The following is a 19,481-nucleotide window of genomic DNA, read 5'->3' as shown; positions in this document are numbered from 1 at the left end:
ATATATCTATTTACTATTGTTTATTACCGGGCTTTATTTCTGTGTTGCTTGCGTTACGCTCCTTCTCCACCTTCATCCCTTTCACGCGGAGCAACGCCCTGAGCTTGTGGCGAGATTAAGGAGGAGAACGTTATCGAGATGTGGTGCGCGTCTATAATCGCACCTGGCGCCCAATCAAATGGTATCGCCCAAGATCTAAGATACGGGAATTTCGGTAAGAGAAGTGACTTCGTTATCCCCTTCGAGCTATCGTCCAGTGGTCGGCGGATTAATTTGTAGCCGCGCTCCCTCGGCCAGCGAGACCGAGGGAAATTGGGTTGCAAATTATATATATCTTTATTCAGAAATTCTCTCCCGTTATCGCATCTTAAACGCTTTATTCTTTTACCAGTTAGATTTTCTAATTGATTTACGTATGTTACAATACAGTCATAAACTTCACTTTTTTCTTTCATCGTGTAAACTTTCCCAGCCTTACTATAATCGTCAATTAAAATTAGAAAATATCTTTCACCCCTATAACCTATGGTACTATGCGGTCCGTTTACATCTGCATGAATAATTTCAGCTATATATTTTGCTCTATGTCTATTATTTTCAAAACTAGTGTTAGTCATTTTATTTTGTATACACGTACCGCATTTCAAATAATCGCTCTCTAAATTATTCGGTAACCCATCAACTAAGTTATTTTGACTCAGAATATTCAAGTACTTGAAATTTACGTGACCTAATAGTCTATGATACTTTTCTTTCAAAGTCATATTCTTATTTACATTTTCTGTTACATAATTTTGTTTGTTCTCAACAAGGCTATTGATCTTATACAAATTATTTACTTTATTAGCTACTGCTATCAGTTTATTTTCTCGTGTATAAATTTTTGAAGTATTTCCCATTGATATTATTTTAGCTTTATCAGCAATTTTTCCAAAACTCAATAAATTTCTATCCATTTCTTTAACAAAAAATACATCTGTAAGTTCCCGGGAAAAAATGATTAGATATAATCACATATGATTATATAAAATCGACATTAGATATAATTAGATATAAAAAATGGCCCGATATAATTGTATATAATTATATATAACCACATATAATTATGTAACCATATATGGTTATATATAATTGTATGTGGTTATATCTAATTATATCTAATGTTGATTTTATATAAAATCATATGTGATTATATCTAACATAATAAATATTTTATATATATTAAAAAAGAATTCTGTTAACTTCGATTAAGGAATAAAGCATTGATAAATTAAGTGTATATTTTTTTCAAAAGCCAGAATCAAAAATGAAGTGATTTACATATAACTTGGCGCTGCTTGACGTGAGATACTGCCGTGTCTCTTGATACCATTTTTATACCATTGTTTGTCAAATTTTAAATACGAGAAATAAATCCTATCGGATGCCATCTATCGGATAATCCGAATTTAAGTTTATATATGGTTATGTATAATCATATATAATCTACATGGATAAATGCTTAATTTTTATATATATATATATATATATATATACTTTATATATAAATTATATGAACTTATATATAATCATGTCAAAATGTATGTGAAACTTTATATATATATATATATATATATATATATATATATATATATATATATATATATTCAATAGGATTCGTTTCTCGTATTTAAAATTTGACGGACAGTGGTATAAAAACGGTATCAAGAGACACGGCATTATCTCATGTCAAGCAGTGCCAAGTTGTAATATATGCATGGAATAAATCATTTCACTTTTGATTCTATAGCTTTTGAAAAAATATACATCTTAATTTATCAATGCTTTATTATCGTTAACAGTTCTTTTCCAATATACATTGACTATACAGGGTGTTCGATATAAAAGTAACCACTCGAATACGGGGGGTAGATTGGGTCAAACTGAAAAGAAAAGTCTCGTACCATTTTGCAAAATTCGCAATAGTTAACGAGTTATTAAATAAAACGTCTGAGCGAATGAGCGCACAAGGAGCGATAAAGGCGGGCCTCGGCGGCTGGCTGGGCTGGCACGGTGCCCGGCGCGCGGCGAGCGGTGGGGGTCGAGAGACGAGCGGCGAGCGGGGCGCGGCGCGGCGCGGCGAACGTCGAGCGACAGATGTTATACACCGCGGCGAAAAAGTATTAGAGCCAGCCCATACTAAACTTACGATAATTCCTTCGCGTAAACGGGATTTTGTAGTAACTTACAATAATTTACTCCGCGTAAACGAGTGAATTATCGTAAGTTACTACAGAAGTAACGCGCTCGCGTAAACGTAGTAACAGGTAGCACACGTATTGCATAGGCATTGCCGTAGCGTCTTACGCCTTAGATAATATTAATTAGTTTAGCTTGAATTATGTGTAATAGAAACATTTAATTTTAGTAAATTTAATTATTTTGCATGTCAAAGTTTACGAGGTTTACCAAGCTTCACTTTAACTTTTGTTTATGTTAGCATAACTTTAATGGTGCGTGTCCACCTGCGAGTAAAACTCTCGAGAGTAGCTCTCGAGATTGATTCTCGCAAATGGACACATTCCTGGAGAGTACCTAACGGAGAATGAATCGCAGCTCTCGGCGAGCGAACTTTTATCAAGACCTACTCGCAAATCGACACGACGTTATTTTACTCTCGGAGATCAGCTCGCCAAGCTCGAACGCTGTTCGTATTTTGAGAGCTACATGTTGAGAGTAAAAACCGAGATGGCAAAAGTTTGTTCCTTTGATGACACAAAGGAACTTATTGAATAATGCGGAAATCATGAACTATTGTAGAATACTACTGACAGAAATAAAAAAATTTTAAAATTTTTATGTTCTGCGAATAAAGTGCGAAAAAAATTCATAATTTAAAGAATTAGATAAGAATATTTTTAATACATTTTCTAATTACTTGGTCAATAATTAGTTACACTTTAGTTTTACATACTTTGCACGTTTTAGTTACAGTGCTGAAATTAAATACATTTAATTTTACATCGCGAATTAAGTACATTTAAAAAAAGAAAATAAAATTATTAAATATTTACATGTAAAAATCTAACATCAAGGTATTTCGCAAACTGAAAATTAAATAATAATATCGCACTATGTATTCCACTTCACAATTTGTAAGTCTGTGGAAACTTTTAATTGTTGGGAGTCTTCAATCTTAAGCTCTCTAATTAGAGCAGATCCGGCACCTGCAATCAATCCATTGATCGACCCAGAAGGTCTTTTTGTTGTTATTTAACACTTTTTCTTTTTAAAATAATGCTATCCACTATAGCAGCCGCAAGTTTTTTCGTTTACGCGACATTATGATGTCACCACTCTCAGACATCAACTAAAAAAAATACGTAAGTGGACACGGTTTTGAGAGAACTCTCCGAAAGAATACTCTCTGGATTCTCACGAGATGCTCGCGAGAGTACAATGTCAGAAAAATTACTCTCAAATGGACAGTGTCAGAATCAATCTCGAAAGCTACTCTCGACAGTTTTACTTGCAGGTGGACACGCACCTTAAAACTCTCGAGAATATCTTATCGAGATATTCTCGAGAGTTTTAAGGTGCGTGTCCACCTGCAAGTAAAACTGTCGAGAGTAGCTCTCGAGATTGATTCTGACACTGTCCATTTGAGAGTAATTTTTCTGACATTGTACTCTCGCGAGCATCTCGTGAGAATCCAGAGAGTATTCTTTCGGAGAGTTCTCTCAAAACCGTGTCCACTTACGTATTTTTTTAGTTGATGTCTGAGAGTGGTGACATCATAATGTCGCGTAAACGAAAAAAACTTGCGGCTGCTATAGTGGATAGCATTATTTTAAAAAGAAAAAGTGTTAAATAACAACAAAAAGACCTTCTGGGTCGATCAATGGATTGATTGCAGGTGCCGGATCTGCTCTAATTAGAGAGCTTAAGATTGAAGACTCCCAACAATTAAAAGTTTCCACAGACTTACAAATTGTGAAGTGGAATACATAGTGCGATATTATTATTTAATTTTCAGTTTGCGAAATACCTTGATGTTAGATTTTTACATGTAAATATTTAATAATTTTATTTTCTTTTTTTTAAATGTACTTAATTCGCGATGTAAAATTAAATGTATTTAATTTCAGCACTGTAACTAAAACGTGCAAAGTATGTAGAACTAAAGTGTAACTAATTATTGACCAAGTAATTAGAAAATGTATTAAAAATATTCTTATCTAATTCTTTAAATTATGAATTTTTTTCGCACTTTATTCGCAGAACATAAAAATTTTAAAATTTTTTTATTTCTGTCAGTAGTATTCTACAATAGTTCATGATTTCCGCCATTATTCAATAAGTTCCTTTGTGTCATCAAAGGAACAAACTTTTGCCATCTCGGTTTTTACTCTCAACATGTAGCTCTCAAAATACGAACAGCGTTCGAGCTTGGCGAGCTGATCTCCGAGAGTAAAATAACGTCGTGTCGATTTGCGAGTAGGTCTTGATAAAAGTTCGCTCGCCGAGAGCTGCGATTCATTCTCCGTTAGGTACTCTCCAGGAATGTGTCCATTTGCGAGAATCAATCTCGAGAGCTACTCTCGAGAGTTTTACTCGCAGGTGGACACGCACCATTAAAGTTATGCTAACATAAACAAAAGTTAAAGTGAAGCTTGGTAAACCTCGTAAACTTTGACATGCAAAATAATTAAATTTACTAAAATTAAATGTTTCTATTACACATAATTCAAGCTAAACTAATTAATATTATCTAAGGCGTAAGACGCTACGGCAATGCCTATGCAATACGTGTGCTACCTGTTACTACGTTTACGCGAGCGCGTTACTTCTGTAGTAACTTACGATAATTCACTCGTTTACGCGGAGTAAATTATTGTAAGTTACTACAAAATCCCGTTTACGCGAAGGAATTATCGTAAGTTTAGTATGGGCTGGCTCTAATACTTTTTCGCCGCGGTGTATAACATCTGTCGCTCGACGTTCGCCGCGCCGCGCCGCGCCCCGCTCGCCGCTCGTCTCTCGACCCCCCCCGCTCGCCGCGCGCCGGGCACCGTGCCAGCCCAGCCAGCCGCCGAGGCCCGCCTTTATCGCTCCTTGTGCGCTCATTCGCTCAGACGTTTTATTTAATAACTCGTTAACTATTGCGAATTTTGCAAAATAGTACGAGACTTTTCTTTTCAGTTTGACCCAATCTACCCCCCGTATTCGGGTGGTTACTTTTATATCGAACACCCTGTATAAAAACGATTCAAATAAATTTTTAAATTTAGGATTAATATCTACAGTATATATGATGACTTGCGAATCTATATCTATACAGATATAGTGTTATATCTGGTTGTACATAGGACAAGATTAGGCATATTAATATATCTGGCTATATATGACTTTATATATATATTTGTATATAATGCTATATCTAGTTATATGTAGGGTGCACTACTCATATATCATTATATCTGGCTTCACATACATTTATATACGATTAGATAAGCGCTATTTCTGGTTGTGTATATAGCGCCAAATTAGTCACATTAATATATCTGGCTATATATGACTGCATATATAGTTGTATATAATGCTATATCTTGTTATATGTAGGATGCACCACTCATATATCATTATATCTAGCTTCACATAAAATTATATACATTTATATACAAGTAGATATAGTGCTATATCTGGTTGTATGTAGGACCACTGATTGCACATGTGGCCGTGTATAATTACATATGACCCCATATAAAAACATATATAATTATATATAATTATATATATACCAGATATAATTATATATGATTATATCTAATCATTTTTTCCCGGGTTCTACTTCTGTTTCATCATAATTTGTTACGAACTTGGTTACTATATTTCCTATTTTCGTTGCCTTCAATGTTCGACCATCACCTATTTTTACACTAATTGGATTTTCAAGTCTCTTTGATTCTACAAAATACTTTTCATCATTTATTATATGGTCCGTACATCCACTATCTAAGACCCATTCGACTCTATTTTCGCAATTATTTACCTCGACGTTATATCTTACCCTATTGTCTACCTCTGTTGTGAAAGTCATCCTTCCTTGGTCTGCGCTTTGACGATCTTGCCGTTGTTGACCGCCTCGTCCTCGTTGACCTGCGCCTCGGCCTCGGTAACCGCTGCTGCCTCTGCCGTAGCTGCTGTCTCGTTGCTGCTGAGGCTGATAGCGCGCGCCTCCTCGCGCTTGCTGTCCTCCTCCCCTCGGACCTCTCCAAGAAGTTCCCGCGCTGCTCTGGCTCGTGCATTCGTGCTGATAATGTCCTTGCTTTCCGCATTTATAGCACGTTCTGTCCTTTTTCATCTCACTTTTGAATACGTTCGAATTTCCACTTTTATTTCTTAAATTTTGATTTTCATCTTTTTCTTTGTCTTCATACATTTTAATTTTATTAATTACGTAATCCACAGTTCTATCTCCTTCGGGTAGCACGTCGACTAGATCTCCGATATGGCTTAATGAACTTGGTAGCGTTCTTAACATGTAATTTAATTTTTCCTTTTCAGTCACTGTCGCTCCGGCATTTTTTAATTCAATTATTAGTTTTTTAAAGTCACTGTAAAATTCACTTGTTCCTGTGTAGTCTTTCAATTTAATCCTTTCTAGTTTATTTCTTACACAAATCTGTAATGCGGTTGATTCACGCACATATAGTTTGTCTAATTTCTTGATTATTTCATAACTTGTAGTTTCTTTATTAATAAACTCCATTTGTCTATTTGACAAAGCACTATATATATAGTTCGTTGCTTTTAAGTCCGTATCATTCCACGTGGCTTCATTTTCCGTGTCGATTCTCTCTCGTTGAATAACCTTCTCGCATTTTTTCATTTTCAAAAATACAGTTATTCTTTTTTTCCATGTACTGTAGTCGTTTCCATCAAAAATTGGTAGCGTCATCTTGAACTCGTCCGCCATGTCAACTCGTCTATAATCCTCACTTCCGTTTTCTTCAGTTGATTCCTCTTTGACTTGTAAATCACTTTTTGTTTCACTGCCAAGTGTTCCCACAACCATTACGGAACTTTCCCAAACTTTTCACTGAACCACGCTCTGCTACCATGTTAAGTTCAATGGTGCGTGGAGTGGTGAGTTTGGGTAAAGTCAATTAAACGATGAGAATTAACGAGTTTATATTCAATACGCTATATACATCTATATACTGTATATGATACGCTGGAGCGCTCGACCGCGTGTCGGCTTCGAGAGAGTCTCGTATCCTTCTGAGTATGCTCGCACCGCGCGTCGCTTGTGTGGTGTCCTTCTTGCGGACGCTATACCTTTTCCACATCTATGTTTACGTGCTCGTTGCGTGCTCGTTGCGTGCTCCCTCAGTGTCGCTCAGTCGTACATATACATGTACTTACATGACTAATCTAAATTTACTCATTTCTCAACAGATTTAATTATTATGTTTCTTAAGATAATTTTTAAAAAATTATATATTTGCGCTGGTTACGACATATATAACACTTACATCAAATTAAGAAGTAGTAGGGTATACCACGTAAGGCAGTTGGCTCACGATCCAGAGGTCCCGAGTTCGAATCCCACCAAGGTAAAGTGTTGTTTTTCAAATACAAGAAAATATTTATCATTATAGACTGCATCTTAAGAAACAAATTTAGTTATAAAATAGTAATAAAATTTCGAAAAAAAAAATAATTTTTTTAAATGTAAATATTATATAAGGATTACTGGGAAGTTGGCATGTCTGGATAGGGCCTAGTTAGGCGTACTAGAATAGAGCCTAGTCAGATATACAAATCAGGCTCTGACTTACACAAGTGTTACATCTCTGTGCAGGTCCTAAGGGGCTTCTTTGATAGGGCCTAGACAGAAATGGGGAAAAACTGTCTACAGCCTTTACAGGCCCCCTTTTAAAGTTCTACCCGGGAACTCATCACCAGCATGGCTGCGTTAAACAAAAGAGTCGGAAAACTCGAAACGGCACGGAATTCGCGTTCGCGATCTAATTCCCGCAGGCGTAGAAACTCAATCTCGCCGCAAGGAGATCACACCCGCGCTCTGCCCGGCTCATACCAATTACCCTAATAATCCGACCTCGTGCCGAAAGTGGTGCTCAAAGTACGAGGCGTGGAAAAATAAAAAAAACTAAGTTAGCCTTTCCGTTTGGAGACGGTCGAGGGCTATCAAGCTTCTAACCGTCTCTACGTTCGTGATCGTGCCAGCGGCCAAATGTTTCTTATTGATACAGGCGCGGATATCTCCCGCCGTCGATAGGGTCAAGGGAAAGCCCTCCGAATTAAAGCTCTTTGCGGCGAACGATACGCGTATCGACACGTTTGGGGAATAACTCCGCGAACTTGACCTCGGTTTGAGACGGCCAATTTGATGGAATTTGTGCATCGCCGCAGTCCCGTATCCTATCATTGGCGCCGACTTGCTATCGCACTACAGGTTACTGGTAGATTTAAAACGACGACGTCTCGTAGATTCTACGACCAAGTTATATACCCTTGCAGTTAAAAAACTGGCTCCAGTGCATTCGGTTAACACGTAGTCCAGTCAAAATACGATTAGACCTAGAAAAAATTGCAACACAAGGTTTTATTACGCCATTGTGTTCAAAAAAATATACTGAACAACATATTCAAATTCCGCCATTTTCCGCTATCCCTAAGTATGTTTTATTAACAATTTATAAACAAATTCGTTTTTTTCCACAAATACGATGAATTTTGAAATTTTTGTAGAGATCGAAGTTGTAGAGCAGACAAATATCTATAAAAAATGTTCTTATGAATTTTTTGAAATATCTCATATTATTTGAGATATTTGCAACAAGAGCTACTAGGCTACGCGCGGAGCGGAGCGGAGCGGAGAGTTCTAACAAGCACACGGCAGTCTCTATCGGCGGTCGATCCTTCTGAATTTTCTAAAATACTCGCGGAGTTTCCGCAAATAACAGGAGCCCTTCCCCTCGTTCCACCGTCTAACCGCGATGTGTTTCACCACATTATCACCACCGGCCCCCCAGTCGCTGAGCGCGCCAGACTCCTGACAAACTCAAGGCCGCAAAGGCTGAGATCAGGGCCTTAGTCGAAGCGAGCATTTGCCGCCCCTCTAATAGTCCACGGGCCAGTCCCATTCATCTAGTCCCTAAAAAAGATGGTACCTGGCGAGTGTGTGGCGATTACCGTCGCTTGAACACGGTCACGAATCCAGATAGATATCCCACCCCCTCACTTGCATGATTGCGTCAATTTACACGGTAAAACGATTTTTTCGTCCCTAGACCTACATAAGGCTTATAACCAAATACCAATGGCCCCCAAGGACATTGAGAAAACAGCCGTTATAACCCCGTTTGGGTTGTTTGAATATCTGTATATGATCTTTGGCCTTCGAAACGCCGGTCAATCCTTCCAGCGCTATATTAATTGCGCCTTAGACCTTGATTTTGTTTTCATTTACATTGACGACATCCTAGTCGCTTCCTCTTCTCCAGAGGAGCACGCTGAGCATTTACGCATCGTATTTCAGAGGCTTAAGGAATTTCATCTTCGCCTCAACGCTAAAAAGTGCGTGCTCGGCGCACATGAATTAAAGTTCTTTGGATACATAATAAATGGTAAGGCAATTCGCCCCATCCCCGAAAAAGTTGATGCGATTTCCAAGTTTCCTAGACCCCGAACCATCTCCGATTTTACAAGCACCGTTAAATTCGTTACTAGTCGACTCGCGTAAAAATGATAAGCGTGCGATTGCATGGTCCGACGAACTAATCGAGGCGTTTGAAAAGACCAAAGACGGTTTTGCTAACGCTGCAATGCTGGTTCACCCCCATATTTGTGCGGAGCTCCGTGTTGTTGCGGACGCCTCCGATTCCGCCATGGGGGCAGTCCTCGAGCAGAAAAAACGGGATACTTGGGAGCCCCTGGCGTTTTTTTCGCGTAAATTTTTCCCCGCGCAAACTCGGTATAGCGCTTACGACCGCGAACTCACGGCGATCTTTGAATCCGTTAAATACTTTCGCTATTTCGTAGAGAGACGTGAGTTCAAAATTATAACCGATCATAAACCGCTTATGTACGCGTTTATTCAACGATCCGACAAGGCGTCCCCGCGACAACTACGTCAATTGTCATATATCGCCCAATTCACAACGCATATCGAACATATCGCTGGTTCGCAAAATGTTGTCGCGGATTCGCTTTCTCGGATCGATTCCTTGCGTTTACCCGTGGAGTTCAATCTCAATGAGCTCGCCGAACTGCAGAAGTGCGACGAGCAACTCAAGCTGATCTGTGGCACCCCTGATTATCCTTTAAAATTAAAAAAAATTCAGTAAGGTCCGGATCATACAACTGTATATTGCGAAATCACAGGCGAGGCTATTTGGCCATATATTCCCGACAGTCTTCGCGTTAAAGTATTTTAGATGTTTCACAACCCAGCGGCAAAATCACGGATTGTACTATCCGACAGCGTTATATCTGGCCTGACATGCACCGCGATATCGCTAAATGCATGGTGTAAAAACTGTATTAAATGTCAGCAAGCAAAAATCTCTCGTCATGTGAGACTGATTCCTGAGCATTTCGTTGCCCCCGATGGGCGATTTGATCAGGTGCATATTGACATTATCGGCCCATTGCTTCCTTCCGAGAGTTAAGCCTCGTCTACAATAGACGCACAGGCTATGTCGTATGTCGTAAGTAGTAGTGTCGTAGGAAAGTTCGTCGCATGTCGTAAGAGTGTCGCTAGACGAGTGTCTACAATAGTCGCAAGGATTGTTCGCGATAATAGCGTTAACTGTCAAGTCGACCGCAGCCACAATGGATGACCGGCAGCAATTATTAACCTTTCTGCAACTTTGCTCCCAATTTTTAAATTTAGTACTTTTATATGGCCGTTTGCTCAGTGAATCGAACAACAGAAGATGGTGGGTGCGGTCAGTAAATAGTGAAGAAAGACGGCATTTAAAAGGGTTTCATTTAACTTATTTTTGTGAGCTGATGGAAACAGATCATGAAGAATTTTTTAACTGAACTAGAATGTGGCCACATCAGTTTAGAAATCTTTATGAACTCGTTCGCCCTCGATTGTTAAAAAGAAGTCGTCGTCGTTCACTACATCCAGAGCTGAGGCTGGTTTTGACCCTGTCGTAAGTATAGGTCATGCCCTTCGTGCACATCTTACTTTTGGCTCAATATGTATCCTTAATGTTTTTTTTACTTTGATCAGGTACCTAGCTCATGGGGACAGTATGTTTTCAAAGAAAGCTGAATTCAGAATTGAAAGATCAACGGCATACCAGATTGTACCTGAAGTGTGCCGCATCATATGGGATGTGCTACAGCCACGTTACCTGGCACAACCAACGTAAGAAGTGTGGAGATGTATTGCCGATGAGTTCATGCAAAAATGACAATTTCCTAATTGCATTGGAGCGTTGGATGGGAAACACATCCGTATTCAGTGTCCCCCAAATTCTGGCAGTCAATATTCAAATTATAAAAAATATTTTTTATTAGTTTTGATGGCTATATGTGACGCAAGTTACAAATTTACAATGGTAGATATAGGACAATTCGGCAGTATCAGTGATGGTGGAGTTTGGGCACACTCGGATATGTCTCATCTTCTTGATAATAACTTGCTTGATGTGCCCCCAAAGAAAGAATTGCCTAGCACATTAATAGCAACGGAATATGCGCTTGTAGGTGATGAAGCTTTCCCCCTTAAGAAATACCTGCTACGTTCGTATCCCCGTCTTCAATTGACCAACAAGGAGAGGGTGTTCAACTACCGATTGTCACGAGCACGGCGGGTTATTGAAAATGCTTTCGGCATTTTGGTGTCAAGGTGGCGAATTCTTACAAGACCCTTATGTTGTTCTCCAGAAAATGCTGAGCACTTAGTCAAGGCCTTAATCTGTCTCCACAATTTTGTTATAATTGGAGAAAGAGAAATTGTTCCAGCTCGCAGGAGATACTGTCCACCACATCTGATAGACAGAGAAATAGGAGAAGGTATGGTTATGGGAGGAGCATGGCGAGGACACGGAGAATAGGGTAATCTGGTGCAAAATATTGGTCGGTTATCTAGTAATAAGTCAAATGTTGCTGCACGCGCCCAACGTAATGTGCTACGGGATTATTTCGTAACCGAGACAGGGGAGGCTCAAGTCCCATGGCAATACCAGCGAGCATTCGGAGGTTACAACATTAATCCTCTTGACTGTCATTAATCTTTTAGTTACGGTTAATTATATTTAGTTAGTGTTAATTTTAATTTTATATTTCATCTTTATAGATTTATTTAAATTCTAAAAGTATAACTTACAACGCAATAAGAACACACTTGTAAGAATTGCAAATAATAAAGTTTTATTACTTATTTTTATAAAGTTAATTGACAAATAGTAAATAATACTAGCAAATAATACTATTTATACATTTTTATAAATAGTTGAGTAAAAATAAAAATGAGTTGTATTTGTAAAAAGAATAGAATTGTTTCTTGCCCACATATCAATAAAATAAAAAGTAATTCTCTCTTCTAATGAAAATTATATTAAACAAAACAAAAATATTCTATTTTATATTCTTTGGCATAACAATTTTGTGAGAACATTGCACAAAGAGAAAAAAAGTTCACATTCAGGAACATTTAAAAAGTATTTATGTAAGCATAAATTATATCAAACAAAACAAAAATATTCTACTTTATATTCTTTGGCATAACACTTTTGTGAGGAACATTGCATAAAGAGAAGAAAAGAGTTTATTCAAGAACTTTTGAAGAGTATTTATCTAATACTGCCATAATTTCGCTCAGACATTTAACCTTCATATTTGAAGAAACTTTCTTAAGAAAGCATTTAATTAAAACCAAGGCAGAATCCTCTTCAATTGATGGAGTATGCTCAGGCTGTGTTAAATTAACACTGATGGTATCACAGACAGAATTTATTTTTGCTGCAGTGCTTTTGATTACGCCGTGCACTTGTTCTATTGCAGCCTTCTTTTTAGTGTAAAAGTTATCAGGTGGGGGAATAATGGACGGCTGACTCCCAGAAGCTGACCTACTCGATGAGTGATTCTATTGAAGCTACATCGTCGTCAAATTCTTTAGCAGTTGCTATATTTGTTTTTTTGAATATATCTTCAAACTGTGCATTCCACAAGTAGAAATTTTCTTTTGCTTCTTGGCTTTTTTCTGCTACTTGGCTTTCTTCTTCTACTTGGCTTTCTTCTACTACTTGGCTTTCTTCTACTACTTGGCTTTCTTCTACTATTTGGCTTTCTTCTACTACTTGGCTTTCTTCTACTATTTGGCTTTCCTCTATCTCTATTACTTGGCTATCTCTAGAATTTTCACACATGACCTCTTTAGTATTTTTTGGAATGCGCGTGATAAATGACGGAATGACAATATTAACAGGATTGTCACCGATTTTTGTGTCTTCACATGATTTGAATTTTTTTCTGCTGACATTCGACTGCGTCCTGCAAAGATAAACACTGATGTCAAAAAAACTTGAATATAGAATTAAACCAAGCCAAGTTAATAATGTGAGTGGACTTACTTTCTTGGTTTGATGACATCCTTCAGGAATGACATATCACTGAAGAGGGACCACGTTGGCTTGTAGGACGGTTCATCATTTCCAGCACCAGAACGGGGTTGACTGGCAGTCACCTTGCGCATTTCTCTTGAATACTGGTCTTGGAGACTCTTCCACCGAGTTGAAACCGCATCACCTATGTAACATGCTTATTAATCATGGGATAGTCGAGCACTACTAGCATATACATAACCTCACCAATAGTCGATAGACAATAGACAATAGTCAATCACACTAGGATAGAAGAGTAGGGCCTAGCAATATATCCCAGCAAACGCAAAAGGATTAAAAGATATTAAAATTTTTTAATACCTTTAAATTCCTTTTTTGGCGGAATTAGATGAAATTAGATGGGATTTGAAATGAGATGGTCCAATCCCATGAAATCCAAAAAAGAAAAATTTCAATTCCATCCAATCCTATGGAATCCGTAAAGGTTATAGAATTGCATGGCATTAGATGGTTTAGAAAACGTCTCGCGCCTCTGTTGGGCGACCAAGCGCCGTTGTTCGTCGGTCAGCTTTTGTGTATGCCTAAGGGCATTACACGCACTACTGCCGACGGGCAATTTGCCCGAAAATGAGATTTGTAAGATTTGTCAGGCACCGTAGGGGGTCCCTTTACATAGCGGTCGAGACGAAACTTTGAACTCGAGAAGCTGCCCGGCGATGCGACGCCTAGCGGCGTCGACGCAAACTGCCGGTAATGCAGATACCGCGCGGGCGTGTACTATTGGTGGCGCGTAGCCGCGTACCGCCACAGAGTTCAACACGGACACTTTTTAATCCCTATCCTGGCATTCAATGGTATTCATTTTATTGTCAGAATAGACGGAATTCAATGGAATTCAATACGGAAATTTTTAATTCCTAGTTTGGCATTCAATGGTATTCATTTCGTTAACGGAATCAATGGTATTCAATGGAATTCATCACGAAATTTTCCAATCCCTAACCTGGCATTTAGTGGTATTTATTTCGTTAACGGAATCAATGGTATTCAATGAAATTCATCACGAAACTTTCCAATCCCTAACCTGGCATTCAGTGGTATAATATTTTTGTGTCGGAATTGGATGGGATTCAAAAAAGACAAATTCTTTCCAAAATAAGGAATTCCATGATATTGAAACTATTTCAATCCCTTTTTTGGACAGAATGGAATTCGGAAAGTCCTTAATTGAATTCCTGGCAATCCCGTTTTAATTCTTTTCAATCTTTTTTCGTTTGCTGGGATGATTCTTAACAAATATTTCCTCACCTGTCAGTGGCTCTGATAATAGAGAGCCAATCTGCGAAAATGCTTGACTGATTGTGTCCTTGTTCTTCTTGTTAATTTTCACACGCTTCTGCCACAATAGGGGGTTTGACCGGACAAAGGCTATTATCTCTCTATTAATGAGATGCTCCTCAAATTCTATTTTATTCATTTTTAATGGTGATTAAAACCAACAAAAATAAAAAAATACAGCAAGATCAGCTAGCAATTAATAAAATCGTCAAAACACTTTTAGCGTCAACGTACTGTGCTGTGATTGGCCGATCTCATGCGACACAGTCGCAGTCGCAGAAAGTTGAAGTTGGCTCAACTCCGTGCGACAAAGGCTCTTGCGACTGCGACAGCCTTGCGTCCGGAAACAGTACTCTTGCGACATTCTCATGCGACATACGACATAGCCTGTGCGTCTATTGTAGACGAGGCTTTTACTCTTATTGTCTCACTATGATCGACAGATTTTTGCGTTGGGCCGAGGCAATCCCTTTTAAAGATATCTCCGCGCAAACCTTCGCAAAAGCTTTTTACGATGTATGGATTTCCCGTTACGGAACCCCCCGGTTACTTACTATGGACCAGGGAGCCCAGTTTGAATCCCGCCTGTTTGCGGAGTTGCTTTCATTAATCGGTTGCGAGTGAATTCGCACGACCGCCTACCACCCGGTGTCAAACGGCATAATTGAACGTTGGCACCGGGTTCTTAATGCCGCAATCATGTGCCACGCCGATTCGTGCTGGACCCGTACTTTGTCCACTATCCTATTAGGACTTCGGGCGCACGTCCGTGCCGACACAAATGCGTCACCAGTCGAATTCATATTCGGGACAACGCTACGACTTCCTGGGGAATTCTTTCTCCCCGATGATTGCACACCAAACCCTAATTACTTTCTCGAAAATTTCCGCGAATATATGCGCCAGGTCCGGCCTGTTCCCGTCGCGCACAAACATAAAAAACGCGCTTTTTATTTCAAGGATTTATATAATTGCACTCACTTGTTTTTACGTAACATAGCCAAGAAGGCTTTGGAGCGACCATATACCGGCCCTCACAAAATATTGCAACGCGTCTCGGAGCGTGTGTTCAATATTGACATCAACGGAAACCCAAAAAGCGTGTCCGTCGCCCTCCGGCGCCCTCCAAAAACTGCGCGTACACGATCAAAATGTAAGTTCAAATCCACCCGCACTTAAGACCTACTCCCGTAAGATAGTCACGTTTGCGCCGACAACTAAACCAAAGTGATTTAATTGTAAGACTGAAAAGATGATGTTATACCTCTTATGTGATATCATTAGTCGTAAGTTGGCTCAAATTACGCTCAAGCGTACATATGTATTACAAGTTAAGGTATTTTTGCCAATCTCGTGCAAGAACACGAGGCCAAATGCGTAGGCTCATTCGTCAAGTCCAATATTGTTTAAAAATACAAAAAGTTATTTTGTTAACACTCGGGGGGGAGTGTGTAGGGAGCGGTACCTCTGTCTCCCCTCCCCAATCGTTTTGCGCTCTCGCGAGGTTGGCAGAACTGATGAGAGACCGTTAGAGTTGAAAAAGATATATAGTAGCTGTTACGCGTGGCTCGCAATAAAAAACAATATTCTCATCAGTATTCAAGTGCGTAATCAATTCTCGATTCTTCTCATCGTACACGTCGGAAGTAGATCGACACACGGAAGTCTGAAATCGGCTTTCTGTGATAGCAAATTCCTACACTGTTTCTCGTATTTAAAATTTGACAAACGGTGTTATAAGAACGGTATTAAAAGACACGGCACTGTCTCGCGCTATGGAGCAGCACAATTTTTGTATCAGTTGTATTGTGAAGTCCACTCTTATAATAAAGTAGCACACTTAAAAAATAACATTTTGAAATATATAACAATTTTCTGAAACTTATTTAAATATATGTCCTTATATATAATCTTATATAATCATATATAACCATATAAAATCTTATCAGGCCAAAATTCATATATGAGCATATAAGATTGCTTCTTATATGAGGATATAAGACATTATAAGAGATATTTCTTATATGTCCTTATATAATCTTATATAATCATATATGACCATATAACTTCTTGTCAGGCCAAAATTCATATATAAGCATATAAGATTGCTTCTTATATAAGCATATAAGACATTATAAAAGATTTTTTTTCCGAGATATCAATTTGCAGTAGATATAATATTGTGATATCAATATTTATAATAAAAAAATTAGATCTTGGTCTAATGTTATTTGTCAATAAGAACAACATATACTGTTAAAATGTACAATTATAAACGCATCATACCACATATTGCATTTAGCGTATGTTCACTAAAAAATGATACTAAATCTTGTACAACTGTTCCTTCTGTATTTTTCAAAGATTTGGTCATACTATCGCCTTCCTCGATCAAAATCTCAACAAACTGCTGCAATATATTAAAATGAAATGTAGGGGTTAATATTTTCCGTCGTAAATGCCACTTGGCGCCTGAAACATAAACAACTTAATGTATAATTGTGAGATAACGATGTGAAACAAATATTGCGGTGCGATATATATGTTACAGTTAAAACCCGAAATCCGTCAAAACCCGAATTTACTGGTAAATTCTAGTTTTAACTAAGCCCTTTCGGTAATTCGCGTTCTAACTAAAAAAATTTAGTTAAAACTAGAATTAACCGACTGCTTTAGTAAATTCGCGGTCTAACGTGTTTCTCTTACAGTCAAAACGCGAAATCCCTTAATCGGCAATGCTATACATACATGTGTTACGCCCAAACACCGAAATCGCTCAGTGAGCGAAAAAAACATTCACAACGCGATGTGTGCATTTGAGAAACGTCCACGACGCGTTCTGTATAACTTGCATGTACTTTAAGTTATAAAGCGAGGTCTACGCTGCCTACCGGCGGAGGTGGGTGCGGGAGGGGGGCCGAAGGCTCCCTCTTGCACCCCGCGCGCGCGCGCGCGTGTGTGTGTATGTGAGACGCGCTTTAAAAGTATATATTTAAGTGTTTAAACCGCGTCAACTAACCCATGTAGGTTAGTGACGCGCTATAAAAGTATTTAACTGTTTAAAGCGCGTCACTAACTTACATAGGTTAGTTGACGCGCTTTAAACACTTAAATACTTTTAAAGCGCGTCACTCTCTCACACACACACACACACACACACACACGCGCGCCTTCGGCCCCCCCTCCCGCACCCACCTCCGCCGGTAGACAGCGTGGACCTCGCTTTATAACTGAAAGTACATGCAAGTTATACAGAACGCGTCGTGGACGTTTCTCAAATGCACACATTGCGTTGTGGATAATCAGCACCGTCCACAACGCGTCGTGGACGTTTCTCAAATGCACACATCGCGTTGTGGACAATCAGCATCGTCCACAACTGTACTGACTTGCACGACTGCACGTATTAGACAATTGACAAGCGCGCCGGCGACACGTTAGAACGCGAATTCACTAAGAGCAATCAGTCAATTCTAGTTTTAACTAAATTATTTTAGTTAAAACGCAAATGTACTAAAGCGGTCAGTTAATTCTAGTTTTAACTGAATTATTTCAGTTAAAACGCGAATGTACTAACTAATGCATTCGGTCAATTCTAGTTTTAACTAAATTCTTTCAGTTAGAACGCGAATTACCGAAAGGGCTTAGTTAAAACTAGAATTTACCAGTAAATTCGGGTTTTGACGGATTTCGGGTTTTAATTGTAAAATATATAGTCCGGACTCAAATCTAGGGACAAAGTCTGTTGAGGTAATCAAATTACGAAAATGCTGGTTTCGCCTTAATCCGGGTCTTTGGCTATCTGTTTATTAATGTGTGCTTTTAATATGAGTTTGTTAGGAAATGGAGAAATGGCAAAAAAATTGGTAATACTTAAGGAGAGCTCCCTCCTCACCGATTTTGCTGAATTTAGGCTTAATCGACGCGTTTTTGCATAAAACGAACGAATCTGGCAGAAAAAAGTCCCGCTCTGCCCCGCGAAGCAAGATGTTAACTGTTAAGGAGATCCTAAAGTCTGTATTACCGACCGAATTCTATATCTGTCCTTGTATAGACAATGATGATAGACAAGGATAGACATGATTATAGGTTATATTGCATTTATTACAATTGATCTTTTTTTGTAAGCTTTTATTCTTAGTTCCAATTGCACAATATTGTTCTTACATGTTGTCCCTAGGTCATGCCGGTCTAATTTTGTGGATATTTTATTGTGAAATTTTTGTACAAAGCAAATATTGTTGTCACGTATAACAAAAAATATTAATTTTTTTTCGTTTTTGATATAAATTCGACCACCATGACCTAGATTTTGTGATGCGTACTTTAATTCTAGACAAGAATTTTTTATTTCTATAAAGCCAATTAAAAGATTAGTGCTAAGAAAGAAACCGGTATTACAGACGGCTTTAGGATCCCCTTAATATTTGTAACAGAAATAATTTGTTAAAGCAGAGAATAGTTGATATATGAAAAGTACATATTTATGTGTACTTTTCATATACCAACTATTCTCTGCTTTAACAAATTATTTCTGTTTTGTTAACTGAAACG

The 19,481-nt window shown here is 38.4% G+C and overlaps 1 protein-coding gene and 1 pseudogene across 1 annotated transcript; one reads left to right on the top strand and one right to left on the bottom strand.

The window, feature by feature from the left end:
* Positions 1 to 19,481, bottom strand: part of LOC139820991 (cytochrome P450 4C1-like) — an 84,696-nt pseudogene that overhangs the window by 45,099 nt on the left and 20,116 nt on the right.
* Positions 11,442 to 12,080, top strand: LOC139820228 (uncharacterized; the record flags this gene model as incomplete). The annotated part of the gene is made up of 1 exon (XM_071790371.1): positions 11,442 to 12,080. A coding segment is annotated over one exon (639 nt), but the record flags the coding sequence as incomplete, so codon positions are not given.

Source organism: Temnothorax longispinosus, chromosome 10 (assembly GCF_030848805.1).
Source record: "Temnothorax longispinosus isolate EJ_2023e chromosome 10, Tlon_JGU_v1, whole genome shotgun sequence".
Classification (NCBI taxonomy): domain Eukaryota; kingdom Metazoa; phylum Arthropoda; class Insecta; order Hymenoptera; family Formicidae; genus Temnothorax; species Temnothorax longispinosus.
The sequence above is the reverse complement of the archived record's forward strand: the minus strand, read 5'-3'. Positions and strand labels throughout refer to the sequence as shown.